The sequence below is a fragment of the Tachypleus tridentatus genome, chromosome 11 (assembly GCF_004210375.1).
Source record: "Tachypleus tridentatus isolate NWPU-2018 chromosome 11, ASM421037v1, whole genome shotgun sequence".
NCBI classification, from domain to species: domain Eukaryota; kingdom Metazoa; phylum Arthropoda; class Merostomata; order Xiphosura; family Limulidae; genus Tachypleus; species Tachypleus tridentatus.
The window spans coordinates 69,112,361-69,128,699 of record NC_134835.1 but is presented as its reverse complement, the minus strand read 5'-3'; the positions used below and the strand labels follow the sequence as shown (position 1 = coordinate 69,128,699).

The following is a 16,339-nucleotide window of genomic DNA, read 5'->3' as shown; positions in this document are numbered from 1 at the left end:
TATTACAAACCAAATCAGTGAGATAAGAATTATAAGCAAATGCAATGAAACGGAAAATGTTTCAATTGTTATTCCTCCATCACTAGTTTACAAACATGTATACACTGAAAGATGAAGGAAACTACAGTTATCGAAACTGAAAGAATAAAAGTATATGAAACATTTTATATAAATATTTATCAGGTTTTTGTATTTTTATTAACGTTTCTTCCATGATTTTTTCTTTGTCATTTTTCTTTACCCGATATATTTACGAGTTTGTAACTTATTTTATTAAGTATTATTTTATATTTATTTAGATATAATCCTTTAAAGAATTCATTTAATCTGATTTTTTTTCAACTTATGTAACTTTACCAATATAGAAGTTCTCTATTTGATAGATAAGTCCATTTACGTATTTTTCTTCATTGGCTGTTTGTTTCTTTAATTTATATTTTCAATGAAGTTTATTTCAATATCTGTATTTTTGTAAACAAAAAATAACAAAGTTAAAGTATAAACTGTATTTTATAGATACGTTTAAATGACAGAAGGCATACGATTTCAGTGTAAGTCGCTGCTATTAGATATAAAAGTGATTAGTTGAGGCATTAACAACTGGTTTCAATGGTACAACAGTCATGGTTAGACTTTTAGGCTACCATCTATATCAATACAGCCGGCACTGGATGCACCTTGTAACTGTGTGCAACTTTAGTACACATACAAACAGTATATTCATCTCCTGAACCTAACCCTCCAAAATTTCCATCTCCACAGAGAGTGATGCACTAAAACTAAAATGCAAACTTTAAAAGCGTCAAACCAAACACTAGGCCTGACGCGTAATTTTGGCGTCAGTATTATCCAAGTGTATCCTATCGTGATGTCACTTTGAAGGAGTAACATGTTTGACATGAATTTTTAATGGCGCCTGACTGTCACAGTTGTATAGCACGTGCTTATGACGTCAGAAGACAAGCACGAGTCTATATCAGTCAACAAAATAAAGAGAAAGTTAAAATGTGTCATCACAAAAACAGAGTGCTTTATCTTTTCAAGGTGCGACAAGACATCGCCTTTTCAAGGAGAAAGAACGCTTAAACCTATTTTATATTAATGACTCATGCTTAAAAACAATAAAATTCTGAAACTTTATTCTAAATACACATCATTTGAAGATCCACAGAATGTGTAATCTAAGATAACTTTATTGAACAAGTTTTTTAAAATTTCGTTTTGACTTCTACTCTCATTTTTCTCTACTCCAGATGTGTGTACATGTAACTCAGAAAATAAATGAAAGTTTCAAACAGTTTAAGACAAAAAGACATTTTTTAACAAATAATTAAACTTGGTATTTAAATGCCAACGTTTTCAGTCTTCTGCAGCGATCCCAGAATGACATCAAGAATAGTACTGATTAATTACTGCAAACCTAATTATGTACATGACAATCGTGAAATGAAAAATGTTGAGGAAAACCAAATGTCCATGCGCACACAAAGAAGAATCTTTAAATAAGGGCATATATAAAATACAAGGGGTTTAATCAATCCTCGGAACAAGTGTATGCATAGATCCAAAGCCACATTTCATGCAACCCTCGGCAGAAAGGGAACACACACACAAACTGTAACCGATATATACAATTTTGTAGCGAAGGAAAAGCAACCTGATTAAAAACAAACAAACGCAGTCACAAAACAAATATCTAACACTGAGACACAAATCATAGGGTGGGCCATTATGTAATGTGCCCTAGTTTTTGAGGTACCGGCGGAAGTAATACTTAAATTGGGTTCAGGGTTCACCGTCTATTTGGTTTAGCCTCAGCACTGCTGGTTTCACAGGCTTGGAAGAAAAGAGAAAATGAACAGATACGGGTGTTCAAACCTACATTTTTACCACGTTTCGTGGTCTGCAACCAGATATGAAAAGGTGGATGCTCACAAAAAAATATGAAAGACAATAATTATAATAATATACTTCGATATAGGTGACAGCGAAACAGTCTTTGAAGTTAGTATTCCAGCATACATGATATTTGGATATAAATACCAAGATGTTATTACTATACTGAGCACAACCTTTTATTACACCTATCCTCCGACTCGTATATGGATTAAGCAACATGAATTAGTGCGATAACATTACGTTACTTCAGTACAAATAGTACAATTCTAAATTTACTAGTCAGTTTCGCAAAGGGACAAAGAAAACGGAAAACTGAATCCGGATTTTAAGGAGATGTATGGAAAAATTCATCATAACAAAATATCATACTCATCTGTAATACAACATTAAGCCACTCTCACCATTCTATGTCAACGTAATCCATACAGAGAAAAGTAAAGGCGAATAATTTCACTTACTCCAGCAAGAATATAACAGATAAACAAAAGTACTGTCTCAAAATCAGATGTTTTTTGTTTTATGAATCACTATTTTCAGATAATTAAAAAAAATATTCTCTATAAGTAAGTTCCCTCTATTTCCTGCTGCTGTTGTTTTCTTAACCGATGATTGGTTCTTATAGACCTTAGATGGTCGGGTATAGACGACCTCTACCATTCCATTCTGTTAGATTATCTGTTTTAGGCTTAATATGAATTTAAATATTATATGAAGGTCAGAGTATCTCACATTCACTCTGACCTCTTTCGGGACAATGGCTATGTAGGTACTTACATTTATAATCGTTTAAAAATACATTTTCTCTATATTAATTTTTGCAAATTTATGTATTTTTAAGCTACATTAATTTTACACTAAATCGAGAGCATTCACATAAATACCGTTAAATTTGTCGTATCAGCTTAAAAACGAATGTGTATTTCTTAATCTAGCATTATGTGGCCTTATCAAATGCTTATTCTTAACTGACGAGAGATATCTAGGGCTAACCACATCATGTATACAGTAGCGATCTAATTCACACAGAAGGTCATTTCTTTCCTAATATTTTGCAAAATAATCTCGTGAATTATGTAGGAGTCTATCGAAAATAACTTGTAAATGTGCATACTTTTCTGTATCACCTTAAACATAGTTTGCTTCGTTTTGAATTTCGCGCAAAGCTACAAGAGGGCTCTCTGCGTTGGCCGTCCATAAGTTAGCAGTGAAAGATTAGAAGGAAATCATAATCACCCACTTACAACTCTTTTATCAACAAAATGCTAAAAGGCAAGCATTAGAACTCGCGATCCGCGGTTTGAGAATCGAGCGCTCTTGTTCTCTAAGTACTTTTCTTATGAAAATTAGTATGTTTTAATAGTTATCTCTAAAGTTTCGAAAACTTTAGAAAATTCCCTTGTAGCTTCATTTTATGTTCTATTAACTTTTTTGTTCAAACAATTTGCTTATATTTATGTAAATATGATTACTTCTATATAAATTAATATATTATACGCGAACACAAACGTATTTTGTCGCAAGGAAGTTAAGGGATAAAGAAAACGGAAAATATTACAAAAAAAATCACAAAAGAAAGAGCATCCCTACCCAAAACGTTGTGAATGTTAAAACATTTCATTCATCATCAGCCATTTGTTTTTGTGGTACAAGTTTTCCCCTTTTTATATTTTATTTAATCGTATCACAGCGTCTTGTCTGACAACTCAAGATTATTCTTTTCCAACATGAATGATGTAACTAGTAACAATGTGTTTGGTAAAACCAGGAGTACAAACTCCAGTCTATTTGATATTAACTAATCCAAACTCAGGCTACAAGTCACACACCAATTGAAAAAAATATTTATGATTAAGTTAACAAGTGAATTAAAACTAATAATTTAACAAATTAACTGCAACTGACGATGAGAGTAATCAGTTAATTAACACAAACCAATACAAGCTACTAAAATATTCAATAAATCAAAACAAATAACACAAGTAATCCACACCACTGACAAACTCAACGAACCAATCAAACATCAAAATAATAAAAAAAAGAAAAAGATAGATGTTCTTGGCAGTTTAGAGACAAATCTGTGTTTCATTAACCAAGTAGTCTTGTATACTACTATTTAGTTCTATCATCGTTACTACATGATAATGCTGTTATCTCCTGGTTAACTAGGAAGAGCTTTATCACACATTATAGCTTTTTCTTTTGTGAAGATACCAATATACGAAATCTATGTATCAAACTATTTTCAAAGTACTCCAACAGAGCTTGAAATAAAATAAACACTAACTTATACATTGACTCAATAACTTTCAACACAGACTTTCGTTAACTCCTTTCCTACCAGATCTCTTACTCTAAGCAAGTAACATCAGCTACGAATCCATCTGGTGGTACAAACATTAAGTTTGTCTCTTGTTGAGCACAAAGTTTATCAACAGGCTCTATGCTCTTCCCACCGCGGTTATCAAAACACATTTTCTTATTAAAGCCCTGAGACTTATCGCTGATCCACGGAAGGGGGGAGAAAAGAAATAGTGTTCTATCACATTTCTTGATACGTTTACCAAACTCACTAGTACTTTTTAAAGTCCTGTTACTAATTGTAATAACAACCCAAAGAAACTTTAGAATAAAATACTCAATATTGTAGCACTACGCTAGCAGTGTAACTATGCGGTAACAAATTACTTAAAATATTACAAAAAACAAAAATCACAAAAGAAAGAGCATCCCTACCCAGAATGTTGTGAATGTTTGAACATCTATTCATCACCAGGGATTTTTATGTGGTACAAATTTGCCCCTTTTTACATTTGGTTTAATCGTATCACAGCGGTTTGTCTGACAACTGACTCACAGGATTAACAAATCCAAACCATATCACACATAATTAATTAACAGATCATCCAAGCTGTCTTAAACAATCTTCATTTTTTCAAAATGAACGTTGTCAGCATTTACGTTCGAACTGAAGCCAGAATTCAGTAAAAGAAAAAATACTCGTAACTCAGGAATTACTTATAATTGTTGGCAGACCACCACACAGAAAAGTACTAGTAGAAAAACAACTTTGTGATCCAGTTACACTTTAAACGAAATTGTTCCCTCCACTTTACAATTATACACACAGTGTGAAGAAAAATAAGGCACGATTATAATGTTTCTTCATGCTACGTTTTCACTACATAAAGGTCACCTACACATAACTATCTATAACTGAACCGACAGGTATGCATTTGTACTTAATTACGTATATCAGCTGGTAACAGAACATGCTTCAGCAGAGTTGAAGAAACTGATAATGAATTTGTATAACATGCTGAAGTTTTTAAAACACCTTATCCGAGCAAAGCGAGGCTGAACCGAGTATAAATATCGGGGGTACATGATTCCTCACATATTCCCTATATATATATATATATATACCCATACCGGTGTGGTGAATACCCAATATCAAAGAAAACTATGCCTGTCTGTGGGCGCATCTTCTCCTAAACGAACAAACCAATCTAGAACAAACTTAGCATGCTAACTTAGTAGTCCAAACGCAAACCAGATCCATATTAAACTTTTCCATATTTGTAAAAATAGAAATATTTTGTAGAATAACCCGTATGCTGTTACTGCAGTAGGTATTGTAAATAATTGACTTTCAACGACACTCACACCACTGCAAAATTATGCAAGTCAATGGTTGTAAATAAAATATTCAGTATTTTGGCTTGTTTCCCACAATAACCAAAATACTCGGTAAAAAAATATTCTGTTAAAGTGTGGAGAATAAAAAAATTTGCAGCTGTTTGCGTTCCACCCTCTTTCCTGATTCACACCATTTAACTTCCAGTTTTTAAAGTTAAAATAAGCGCTTAAGCCTGAATTTAAGATTTAATAATTAAAATTTTACTTGATATACAACACACTTTTCCGTAAAACGGAAAATTTCAAGATTATTATTAAATGTATTGCATTCAGTAAACAAAATTCAGAAGGAACAAATCTTGACCACATCTCTACTGTGAAATGGGCTGCCTTCAACAAGAACTAATACAATTTCTTTGCAAGTTATGCTACGTTTCTCGACTTCAATTCTACACCTCCTCACTTAAAGTCTCTTAACAACAATTTTCTTGGAGAATGAACGCTACTGAAAATCCTTGCACATATTTTCCGCATATGACTTTTAAAGTGCATTACAAGAGCTCTGATGTTCTTTTTTGTTGTTTGTAAATTAGCACAAAGCTACACAATGGGTTATCTGTGCTCTGTCTAAACGAGCATCAAAACCCAGATTCTAGCGTTATAAGTCCATAGAATACCGGTGTGCCACTAGGGGCTACCAGAAAGCTTATATATAGAGTGGGATTCACCTTTCCTTGCAGACTTTCATCGGATCAAGCAGGCTTTCACCAATGGCAGAGGCGGTTATGAAATTTGCCTCTCAAAAATTAATCAAACTGCACATCTTACTGTAACGAGTGTAAACTGTATAAGTGTATCTATGTATGTGACCTAAAATACAAATTTAATGTGACGCCATTCTTCGAATGGCATCACAAAGAAAAACCCATTAAAAATTTCACCCTTTGGATATTCAAGATTCAGACAATTGGAAAAATAACTAGTGTGTGCAACAATCATTTATTTATGATAAAATAATTTAAAACAAAACCACTCTCCTCGCAACAACACGACTTTCACTAGGACTAATGTGAGGGTTTCATTACTTCTTTCATTCATTCTTGATGGAATGTTTAAGCGTAGTACTGAAAACTTTCCGTTTTGTGTGTTCTTTCTCTACTTAGCACTACACGAAAAAAAGATGAATACTCTTAATCACGAAAACGTCCTCCAACGACAGTCACGAGACACAAAATGAAAAAGAATATCAACATTGTCCGCCTGCGTAAAATTTCATTCCCATAAGCAACACGAAAGGGCTCAGAGAAACGACCCGATGACACAGGTGCGTAAAGATCGTGGACTTGTCTAGACCAAGCCATGCTTGTCGCAGTTGTATAAACGTGATCGGAATTCTTACAAAACTGTAAAATGTTATGTACTTCACCGTATGATATTCGTTCTAACTCAATAAACTAAAATACATACGTCGAGAGGGAAAGAGTTGAAATGGAATGTTTCATAACGAACAAAAAGTACAACTTACTCTCAAAACTTCAAGACAAAACTAATCCTTCAATTTACTTTATTTTAACTTCATTTTATTTTGTTAATTTTGGTAATAAATCATTAGCAATAATCGTCACAGTTAATAAAAATGTTTAATTACAAAAAAAAAAAAAAGAGAGAAAGGTCCTGGTTTAAATTTCGCTCGACGCATTATGAGGGCTGCCTGCGTTAGCCATCCTTAATTTAGCAGTAAAATACTAAAGGGAAAGCAGCTAGTCACCACTATCCGCTGCCAAGTCTTGGACTATTCTTTTATCAACGAATAGTGGGATTGATCGTAACTTTTAGCCCTCCCGCACATAGGCGTAGCTAAGATTTTCAGCGCCCGGGGACAAAGTCAGTTTTCGCGCCCCCTCGTGATAAAATGTAAGGCATAATTCCTAATTATGTAACATCAATTTGGTGCCCCAACCCCTGATGCTGGTCCGGGGACAGATGTTACGCTTGTTACGTAACGCATTTTCGGAAAATTTGCTAAATGAAGGTATGATATAATTTTCAGTCATTTTGATTTTATTCGTAACTGACTGTATTATTTCTATTCTCTAAACCTGTACTGCTACATGAATTATGAATCATACACAAATCATAACTGAGATGAATAGTTATAATTTATTTAACGAAAAAACAAAAAATATCACTAAAAGTAAGTATATTACAATATATATAGTAGGAAAAACGGATATTTATCAGTTAGCGTTGCACTTAGCTGAATCCGTTTTTCTCACGATTAACTAACTTTGTTGCTCTATCCAGAGTACAGTTATTAAAACTGTGTCCCTGAAAGTGGAAATATTGTAAATGTTGTTTACAAGGAAGTTTAATAAACAACTTTTCCAAAATTAATTAGATATTCCCCAGTTTTAGGCCTTAATTTAAAATATAACTATATATTTTGTCGAATTTGACATGTATTAGTATAATATTATTTGTGAAAACAGACTTTTCTTCGTCTGCGTATGAACACAAAGCCGAGAAAAACAAATCAAATAATTATATGTATAGGTTAAGGCCTAACAGCTACTGTCATGAATGCGTGTTAATTTATTATGCATGTGTTGTTCAAATTTAAGATGAAATAAAAAAAGCCTTTACTGCAAAATGTGTTAACCATAATTGTTATATAATATACGGCTTCGTGTATGCTTCCCTTCCACTGAGCTCTTCGCGTGACATAAGCCAATAAAACCTTTACCCTTTTATGGAGCTGTGATATACCTTGCCTGATGTATTTTTTTCAGTACTGTTTTTTTTATTTAGCAAACAAATGCCTGAAAAAACGGGCAACATCTCTATTCCTGGGTGTTGCTTCCACTCCTGTTTGGCATGAAGACCTAACTTTTTCAATTTTTCTCGAAGTCGCCACGTCATGCTGATGATCCAGTTTGTTTTCAGATGTTACAATTTCAATGATTCAACCGTCACATTACGGACTGAAATTTAAGACAAAATAAACTTAGGCTTTTACCCCCTTTTCACTAACAAAATTATAGGACAGCAGAATGAGGGAAGGCGGGACACATGGCCTATAGGGACCTACCAATATGTCGCTATTTTCAGTAGAAACGGAGCATCCTACAGGCGCCTGCACCCGCGTGAGTTAAAAAGTGCAGCCAGGCGCGGGCCAAAAATAAGTCAGTGGCGTCAGCCGCGACTTGAGTGGCTCACTCGGTAGGTCGCTTCTGATGTGAGACTGAACCACAGGCTCAGCTCTTACAAGAATCACATCGAAAAAATGGACAATTCTATTATTTTGTCAATACTATGGGCTACACTGAAAAAAAAAAAATTATATCGTGGTTAACGACTTAATATTAAAAGGGAAACTTTGTAATAAAACTTCACATGAACATTCAAACAATTAATTATCAAACATACGGGGTCAATACGATTATAGCCTCACGTGGCTAAGACTGCCACTAAAAACTTTTCAAATAATTTTTCTACAAACATTTATTACAAACACGAGTGTAGAAACTAACAGTTTACTAGTACAGTTCATACAAAGTCGTTCCGTCTAAAAAATATATTGGCAAACCTCTAAAAGTTAATTTTAAATCTAACAGTAATACCAATGTAAAATAAGAAAATTATATTTATTGCTGAATAAATACAGTTGTCAATCTCAAGCAAAGAAAATTTCTAATATGACCGAATACAAGAACTACTGTTATAGTAAAATATATGCAAGTATACAAGACAAAATTTTTTACTCATTACTTTAAAACAAAATATATAAAGTGTGTCTGTAACAAACATAAAAAAAATCCAAAAACAATTACAATCCCACAAGTGAAAGGCACTTAAGTTGTATACACCATACAATTAATTTAACCACGTACTGAATGTTTATAGATATGAAAAAAAGATTTATGATTACATTATGAACCTAATTACCAACAAAAATTTACAAGACAAAAACCATATGACAAGCTCAATTCAGTAATGATCTTCAAAGGCTGTTAGTCCAGAGTTAGCACTTGAGTATGGATACTTGTAGGTCAATAACACTAACAGACAAGTCAATTTAACAACAACAACAATAAGAGGGGTGGTATGACCTATTTACACCAATGAACAAGGCTTTGGTTACTGCCCGTATTTCTAAAGTTCTTATACATATCTTACTAGATAATAGCTGAAGCAGCCGCTCATTTATTTCAACCTTAGATATTACTGTTTAAATGTTAAGTGTCTCACTTCCATTATGGCATAATGAAAAAAGTGCATAATGCAATAACTTTAATATCATTATTAACAGTACTGGTACTGAAATTCAACTTCTAGTGCACAGCAGCCTTGGGGAAGAGTTTCCTATATTATTAAACAGGAAACAAATTTAACATATAACTATTAGCAGGAGACATGCTTAGACACCCTATTATGCTGTTTAAGAAATGCTATTCTATTAGGTTGAGGAATAATTCGTGAGCGTTTTTAAATAATTTCATTCAAGCATTACATGCAAGACTATACAATACTTCAATGCATGAACACATTACACCCAAAACATTTATTATGAAACTTTATTTCATGTAATACCTAGGTATATAGTATGCATTGTTTTAAACGAAATTGCAAGAAATTAAATGCGAAAAGCAGATGGTGTCGAAAATGCTCGATTTTGTCCACTTGACATTCCATTTAATGAGCTGAAAATGAAAGCAAAAATTAAAGACATATGAAAATCAAACACACCATCTATTAGAGCAAAAAATTATCTACCAAATGACATGAAATATTTTGCGAAAGCGTTTCATTTATGAATATATTTTTTTAACTTGAAAAAACGCTCACGAATTATTCCTCAACCCAATATAAAAAGAATATTTAAAGTAAAAACTGATGACAAAAGGGGCAGTTAATGATATAAATTACTTGCTCTCCTCCAAACTAGAATATTGTGGTTAAAAATGATTAATCTTTGTAACAAAGAATATTATCACACTGGACAGACAGATATATGGTATGTATTTATCTGTAATAAAAATTATTTAATTAATTATAGCAATGACCAGAAGCATAGTTTAGTCTCATTGGATTATTATAATTACTTCACTTTCAAAACATTTTAACCCTTCTCATGTTTACATGTACATCTAAATTCTTTGGGTTTTACACTTTACAGATAACATGAAGATTCCTTGAAACAATTACTTATAATGTATCTAATAAATTGCAAAGTTCTTTTACTCTCATGCTGTGCAATAAATATAACTTAATAGAACACAAGCTTTACATCAGTTTTGAGATGTAATGATTACAATGTAAATTTAAAGAGAAAAACAAAAAAAAATGGTGAAAATGTAACAATGGAAAAATCATGCCCAACACAACTATTCTGAGGGTAAAATCAGGTTAATATACATCAATGCCTTTTGGTAATTGATCTTATTTTTCATGTAGTTTAACATACTGTTAGTAGCAATTGGAACAGTGAATGAATACATATAGACTGGTGTGAAACTACCAAAGCAGCTTTCAAAATTATCTATAACTGTTACTGTGTGTGTTTTGGGATATTATTATTAAAGCTTTCAAATTGTTTAGCAGTGCCCTAATATAGAATTTCTAACTTGAAAACAATCAGTTACTGGAGAAAAGTAAATTCATTTGATTTAACTTTTGACACCATTTCTTGTGTAAAGTTCAACTGTTCTACTTTCATGATTTCTGTTCATCAAAGGTTAATCTTCTTTAAACACAAGTTTCTTTGTGAAGATTAAGGATTTTTGTAATAAAAAAAAGATGCAGAATAGAGAATTTCTGTAATTCTACATGTGAAACATTATATTGTATTTAACATCTGACAACACTAATAAACTTACAACTAACTTTGATAGGCTCTTAAAATTCTTGTAGCTAAAGGAATTTTGGTGCTTATGTATTAACAGGGGGCCATAATTTTTGTTTTTAAACCAGATTTAATATAAATGTGATGTGATTAAACTTAATGTAACAAATGTATATTTTTTTAATTTTCTAGTTAAGCCACATTTTATCTTTGCCACAAAGATTATTAAAATTTGGAATCTACCTAAAAGTGATGATGTGGTCTCTACAAGGCAAAGGAATTCTCTCCCTGCTGAACATATATGCAAAATGAGTCACAAGATATTAAGTTTTTTGTTGTTTTGAAAAGAAAACAAACAAATTAATCTAAATAAACCGTATACATTTAATATTGTATTAATATGTTTTAAATTTCTCACACATTCAAGTGATTTTAATGCACCCCCCCCCCAAATAATATGCAAGAACCAGATTTTTTTTTAATTTAAGCTGGCTAATACTTTAGGACTTGGTAACTAGGAATCTTAAATGTTAACTATTATTCAAGTCAAATTCTGAAGTACTTAAACATTAAAATTTTCATTAATTAACATCATACACAAATTTTGAGTAATAGAAAAGGAACTGAAGATAATAGCTTTCATGAAGATTTTTTTTTTATTAATACAAAACTGATATTAACCCGATATTTAGTGAATACGCTAAAGGCTCTTATTAATATTGTTAAACATACTGGCCTCAGCTTTAGCAAATCAATGGATATAAAGATTTAAAACTATGTATGTACTGTGGTTGTTCTAAAAGTTGATAGTTGTTTTTGTTATTTTAGCAAATACACTTACCTCTTCAAGTGTTATATTTGTTATATGTGAAAGTTTGTGTTGAAAAATTCTACAGAATATACAGAAAAAAATAATACTCTCACAACAAAAGCAAACAATAGATACAGCATGTTTAATTCCAATAATGCATGCATGTCAAATTGTAACAGCCCAGAGAAGCCAATGACAAGTTTTTATAAGGACCTCTGGCTATATGCAGGAGAAAAGGCTGAATGGTTCAGTTTAGTTTTACACCATTTAAGACAAGTTAAATACAGTAGTTCTTTACACCTTTGGTTTTCAATAACAATGTGATATTAAATCTATAAAAGAAGTCAACTATATACTTTTCTGTAATTAAATGAAACTAACATGTAACATTTGTTATTCAAAAAGACCATATTTTGGATGAAGCATATTACACGATAATCAGTGTAATAAAAAGCAGAATTTGTGCATGTTTATCAGCCAGTATATCTACGTACTGGTTCATATGAATGAAAATAGGCATTTTCAGGACTTTCAACAGAAGTACAAAAAGAAGGAAAATAGAACTAAACAAATGCTGTATACATTAATCAGTTATTAAACTATTTGAAACATATTCTGGTTTCTCACACTTTTTTATAATAAATTTGGCTGGAGAGATATAATAAACAAAATCATTTCTCTCTGTGGTCCCATTATAAATCATACAAGTTTGAGTATCTATAAAACCAAATACTTATCAATTAATACAAAGACTTCTAACAAAAATCTGACTTACAAGCGAGCGTCAGTAGGGAGGAATTGTTGACTGATTCTACATGTGCAAATACTGAACTGCTAGAAAGATACTTTCTCAATAATTCCTGATTTCACAATATGATTATCTGTTATGGTGTACAGTTTGTTTGTAATTAAGCACAAAAACAAAGTCACACAATGGGTAATCAGTGCTCTGTCTACCATGGATACTTAGATCTGGTTTCTAGCATTGTAAGTACACATGACATACTGCTATGCCACTTGAGGGCATTGGGTACAGCATTGAATGTATATATTTGAAACATAATAAGGTATTTCATCCAAAATTAAAATATGTTACCTATCTAATATAAAGGTAAAAGCACTACAAACATGATTAAACTTATTCAATAGTTGCTAGAAATGTTACAACAAAACTAAGTAATATAAATAAGGAATTCATAAAATCTACTTTTCTAGAATGAATCATTTTTATTATTAACATAGTATTACTATTAAAATGAGTACGTATGATGAAGAAAATGTGTGCTGATGTTATATAGTCATTTTGTGCAAAATTCACAAATCAAATTTGATTCTTTGGATCATTTTTCAGAATGCCATTTCCTTAAGAACACAACCAACCTACATTTACGTATATAAACAGTATCTTTACCGTTTTTGATAACTTCACTGCAAGCTGAATTACAAGTATTTCCATTATATTTCTCTGATTACTGTTAAAAGATAACTGATCTGTGCTTTATTTCTTTAAGAAACTGTATAAAACGTAAATAACTATAATTTATAATACTTTGAAAACATTAATCAGTATCAACTAACTGCTGTAATTATGCAAATCAGAACGCCATCAACTTACTTTATGAAGTATCTCTGTCCTGATGATGTTTTTGCCATCTCCCACCCATGAGGAAGTGGGACACTATCGGTATTATCAGCACTCTGTTGTTTCAAATGCTGATGTTGGGGAGTGTTTTGATTATAGGTTTGCTGTAGTGTAGCTGGTGAAGAATGTGTATGACGGTGACTTACTGTTAAACCACGTGCTTGCTGTCGAGGCGACGGCGCAGTCGAACTTACACCAACAGAAGACGGGGGAGGTGAGAATGTTCCTTCAAAACTCGATTCTCTACTGTGGGAAGCAGATTTTGATCCTCCTTCTGGTGGCTGGAAAAAAGATCGTGGAAGGTTTCGAAGTCTCATAGGAGGCCCACTCAACTGAACTTGACTATCTCTGGGAAGCATTGCTGCTTTGAAGAGGTCATCCAAAATCAAATTCGTTTCGCTATCGTAGCATACAGTTTGATTGGGTCCTTTTTGCTCGACGACATCCCTTAACTGGGACATCTTAGCGTTTTTGGCTCTTCCCTGGATTACTTTATAAATAATAAAGTCGCGAATTAAGTTTCGATTAAATGATAATCATAAACTGTCGAAATAATAAATTATGAAAGTGTCCGGATGCTGCTGAATCTGTAACGTGTTACCTCCTCGCTTCTCTGGTCTCGCTCCACTGTCACCACTAAGGTACTTACACTGCTGCGCGAAATGAGAGAAAAGCGACTGCAGCGACCTCGCTAATTACTATACATTTCTGATTCTCATTTGTGAACGCTCGGTGTTTCACGTTTATTCGTGCTTCCTTACGTTGCCAACAATGTCGTGACTTGTGTACATAAAGTAATTAAATACGACGTTTAAACACTCGTGAAAAGTTTATAATATGTACTCGGCCTCAATCATCCGTTAAATTTCGTAGTTTAACTTTTCACTTTGTTATTGTTATTTAAATATTGATAGATCTGTACTGAAAACTAGCGTACCACCCTAGATTATAAAGATCTACAATCGTCAACTTTGCAAGCCACAAACATAGATTGCTCGTGAAGCTGTTTTTGGTATTCGACGTCAAAGTGCACGATAAAATGTGTTTAATTTGACTATACCTTTGTGTCAAATAGAAGGGAAACAGTGTTTGCATTTTAACTTTTGGAAATATGCGAAAGCACCTCTAGTTGTTTTTTTTTTTTTTAATATACGAAAGGGGTGAATAGAGAACAAAGCCTGGAAGGCGGAAACTTCAGTTTTATTCTTTAATAACCTTGGAATTTGTCAAAATGAAATTTAGTAGCAACTAGTTTAAACTATTTCCTTTCACACTTTCATATACGGTCCCCCGCTAGTACAGCAATAAGTCTACAGATTTACAACACTAAAATCAGGGGTTTGGTGAGCTCAGCAGATAGCCCGATATGGCTTTGCTATAAAAAAACACACATTTTTATATACATACACATTATTTTTGCAACATTGAACTATACATAAATATGTATTCTATATAATGGGCACGGCGCCTCTGAATGACTCAACATGCTCTGTACATTAAATTGAACGCTGACGCTCTAAATATTTAACATTTAATTTACGAATCTGAAATATCAAGATGTCTTAATCCAGTGTTTCCTCAACTTCCAATAGCTGCGCCCTCCTAACTTAACAAAGATTCCATTGAAACCCTTCACATTAAAATAATTTTCACAAGTGATATGATAATTTTAATGGCAAATTATACTTGTAAGGAGTAAACACGAGAGTAAAGTGACGGTTTTGTTAGGTCATTGTCGTCTCCAACATTTTTTCTTCTTCCGTTGTTAAGTTTAAGCTCGCCTGCCAAACATCCCCCCCCCCAATGAGTAGTACATCCCACAGTTTGGAAAACGACGTCCATTTAAATACAAACTACTTATAATTTAACATAATTAAATGTAGTAAACCTTTAACTATTTGTTTTTAGTTATTTCATCGAAACTACGCATTTTTTAATTTAGTGTGGTTTTCAAGCTACCCAAAACAAAAATGTTTATCTGGTTGGTTTGATTGTTGTTCCTCACAAAACTAACAATGCCAAAACATCTAAATAAATATGAATTATTTCTATTGTGAGAACAAATAAAACATATATCAAAAGATTTCTTGAACATTATAGCTCAAACCGAACATAATTAATTTCACACTTTTCCAAGATATACAAACAAAACCTGTTATATTTTTGTTGCTTAATATCAATGTCTAGGCTCAAACTCTACCCTAATAAACACATTACATAACATACTTATAAACATAACATTCAAAACAATTTTCAGTTTAAACACAATTGAGCTCTGTCAAACTTACTTATCCATATAGCCATGCATTTAAAGGTAGTTTAATAAAAAATTTAAGATGTTAAAAAAAATAATAGTTAAATTTAATTAGCATTTCAAAACTGTTTGGTTTACATACATAGACATCTTAAAAATAATAACCTTAATATCAAGATACACAATAAACTACACTCTGAGAAGAAAACCATATTCTAAAACTTTGCTATTTTTAAAATGAAACCAACACATTTC

The 16,339-nt window shown here is 32.4% G+C and overlaps 1 protein-coding gene across 7 annotated transcripts in view; it reads right to left on the bottom strand.

Moving 5' to 3' along the window:
• LOC143232395 (transcriptional coactivator YAP1-like) overlaps positions 1–14,491 on the bottom strand; it is an 81,718-nt gene extending 67,227 nt beyond the window's left edge. For 3 of the 7 annotated variants that reach the window (XM_076467782.1, XM_076467787.1, XM_076467786.1), the window contains exon 1: positions 13,804–14,484. In XM_076467782.1, the coding sequence (XP_076323897.1) occupies positions 13,804–14,291 (488 nt within the window). In that variant the 5' untranslated portion in view covers positions 14,292–14,484. Of the gene's footprint in view, positions 1–13,803 lie in introns of all 7 variants that reach the window. The other 4 variants (XM_076467783.1, XM_076467784.1, XM_076467785.1 and 1 more) reach the window with 2 other exon arrangements.
• Positions 14,492–16,339: the final 1,848 nt, after the last annotated feature.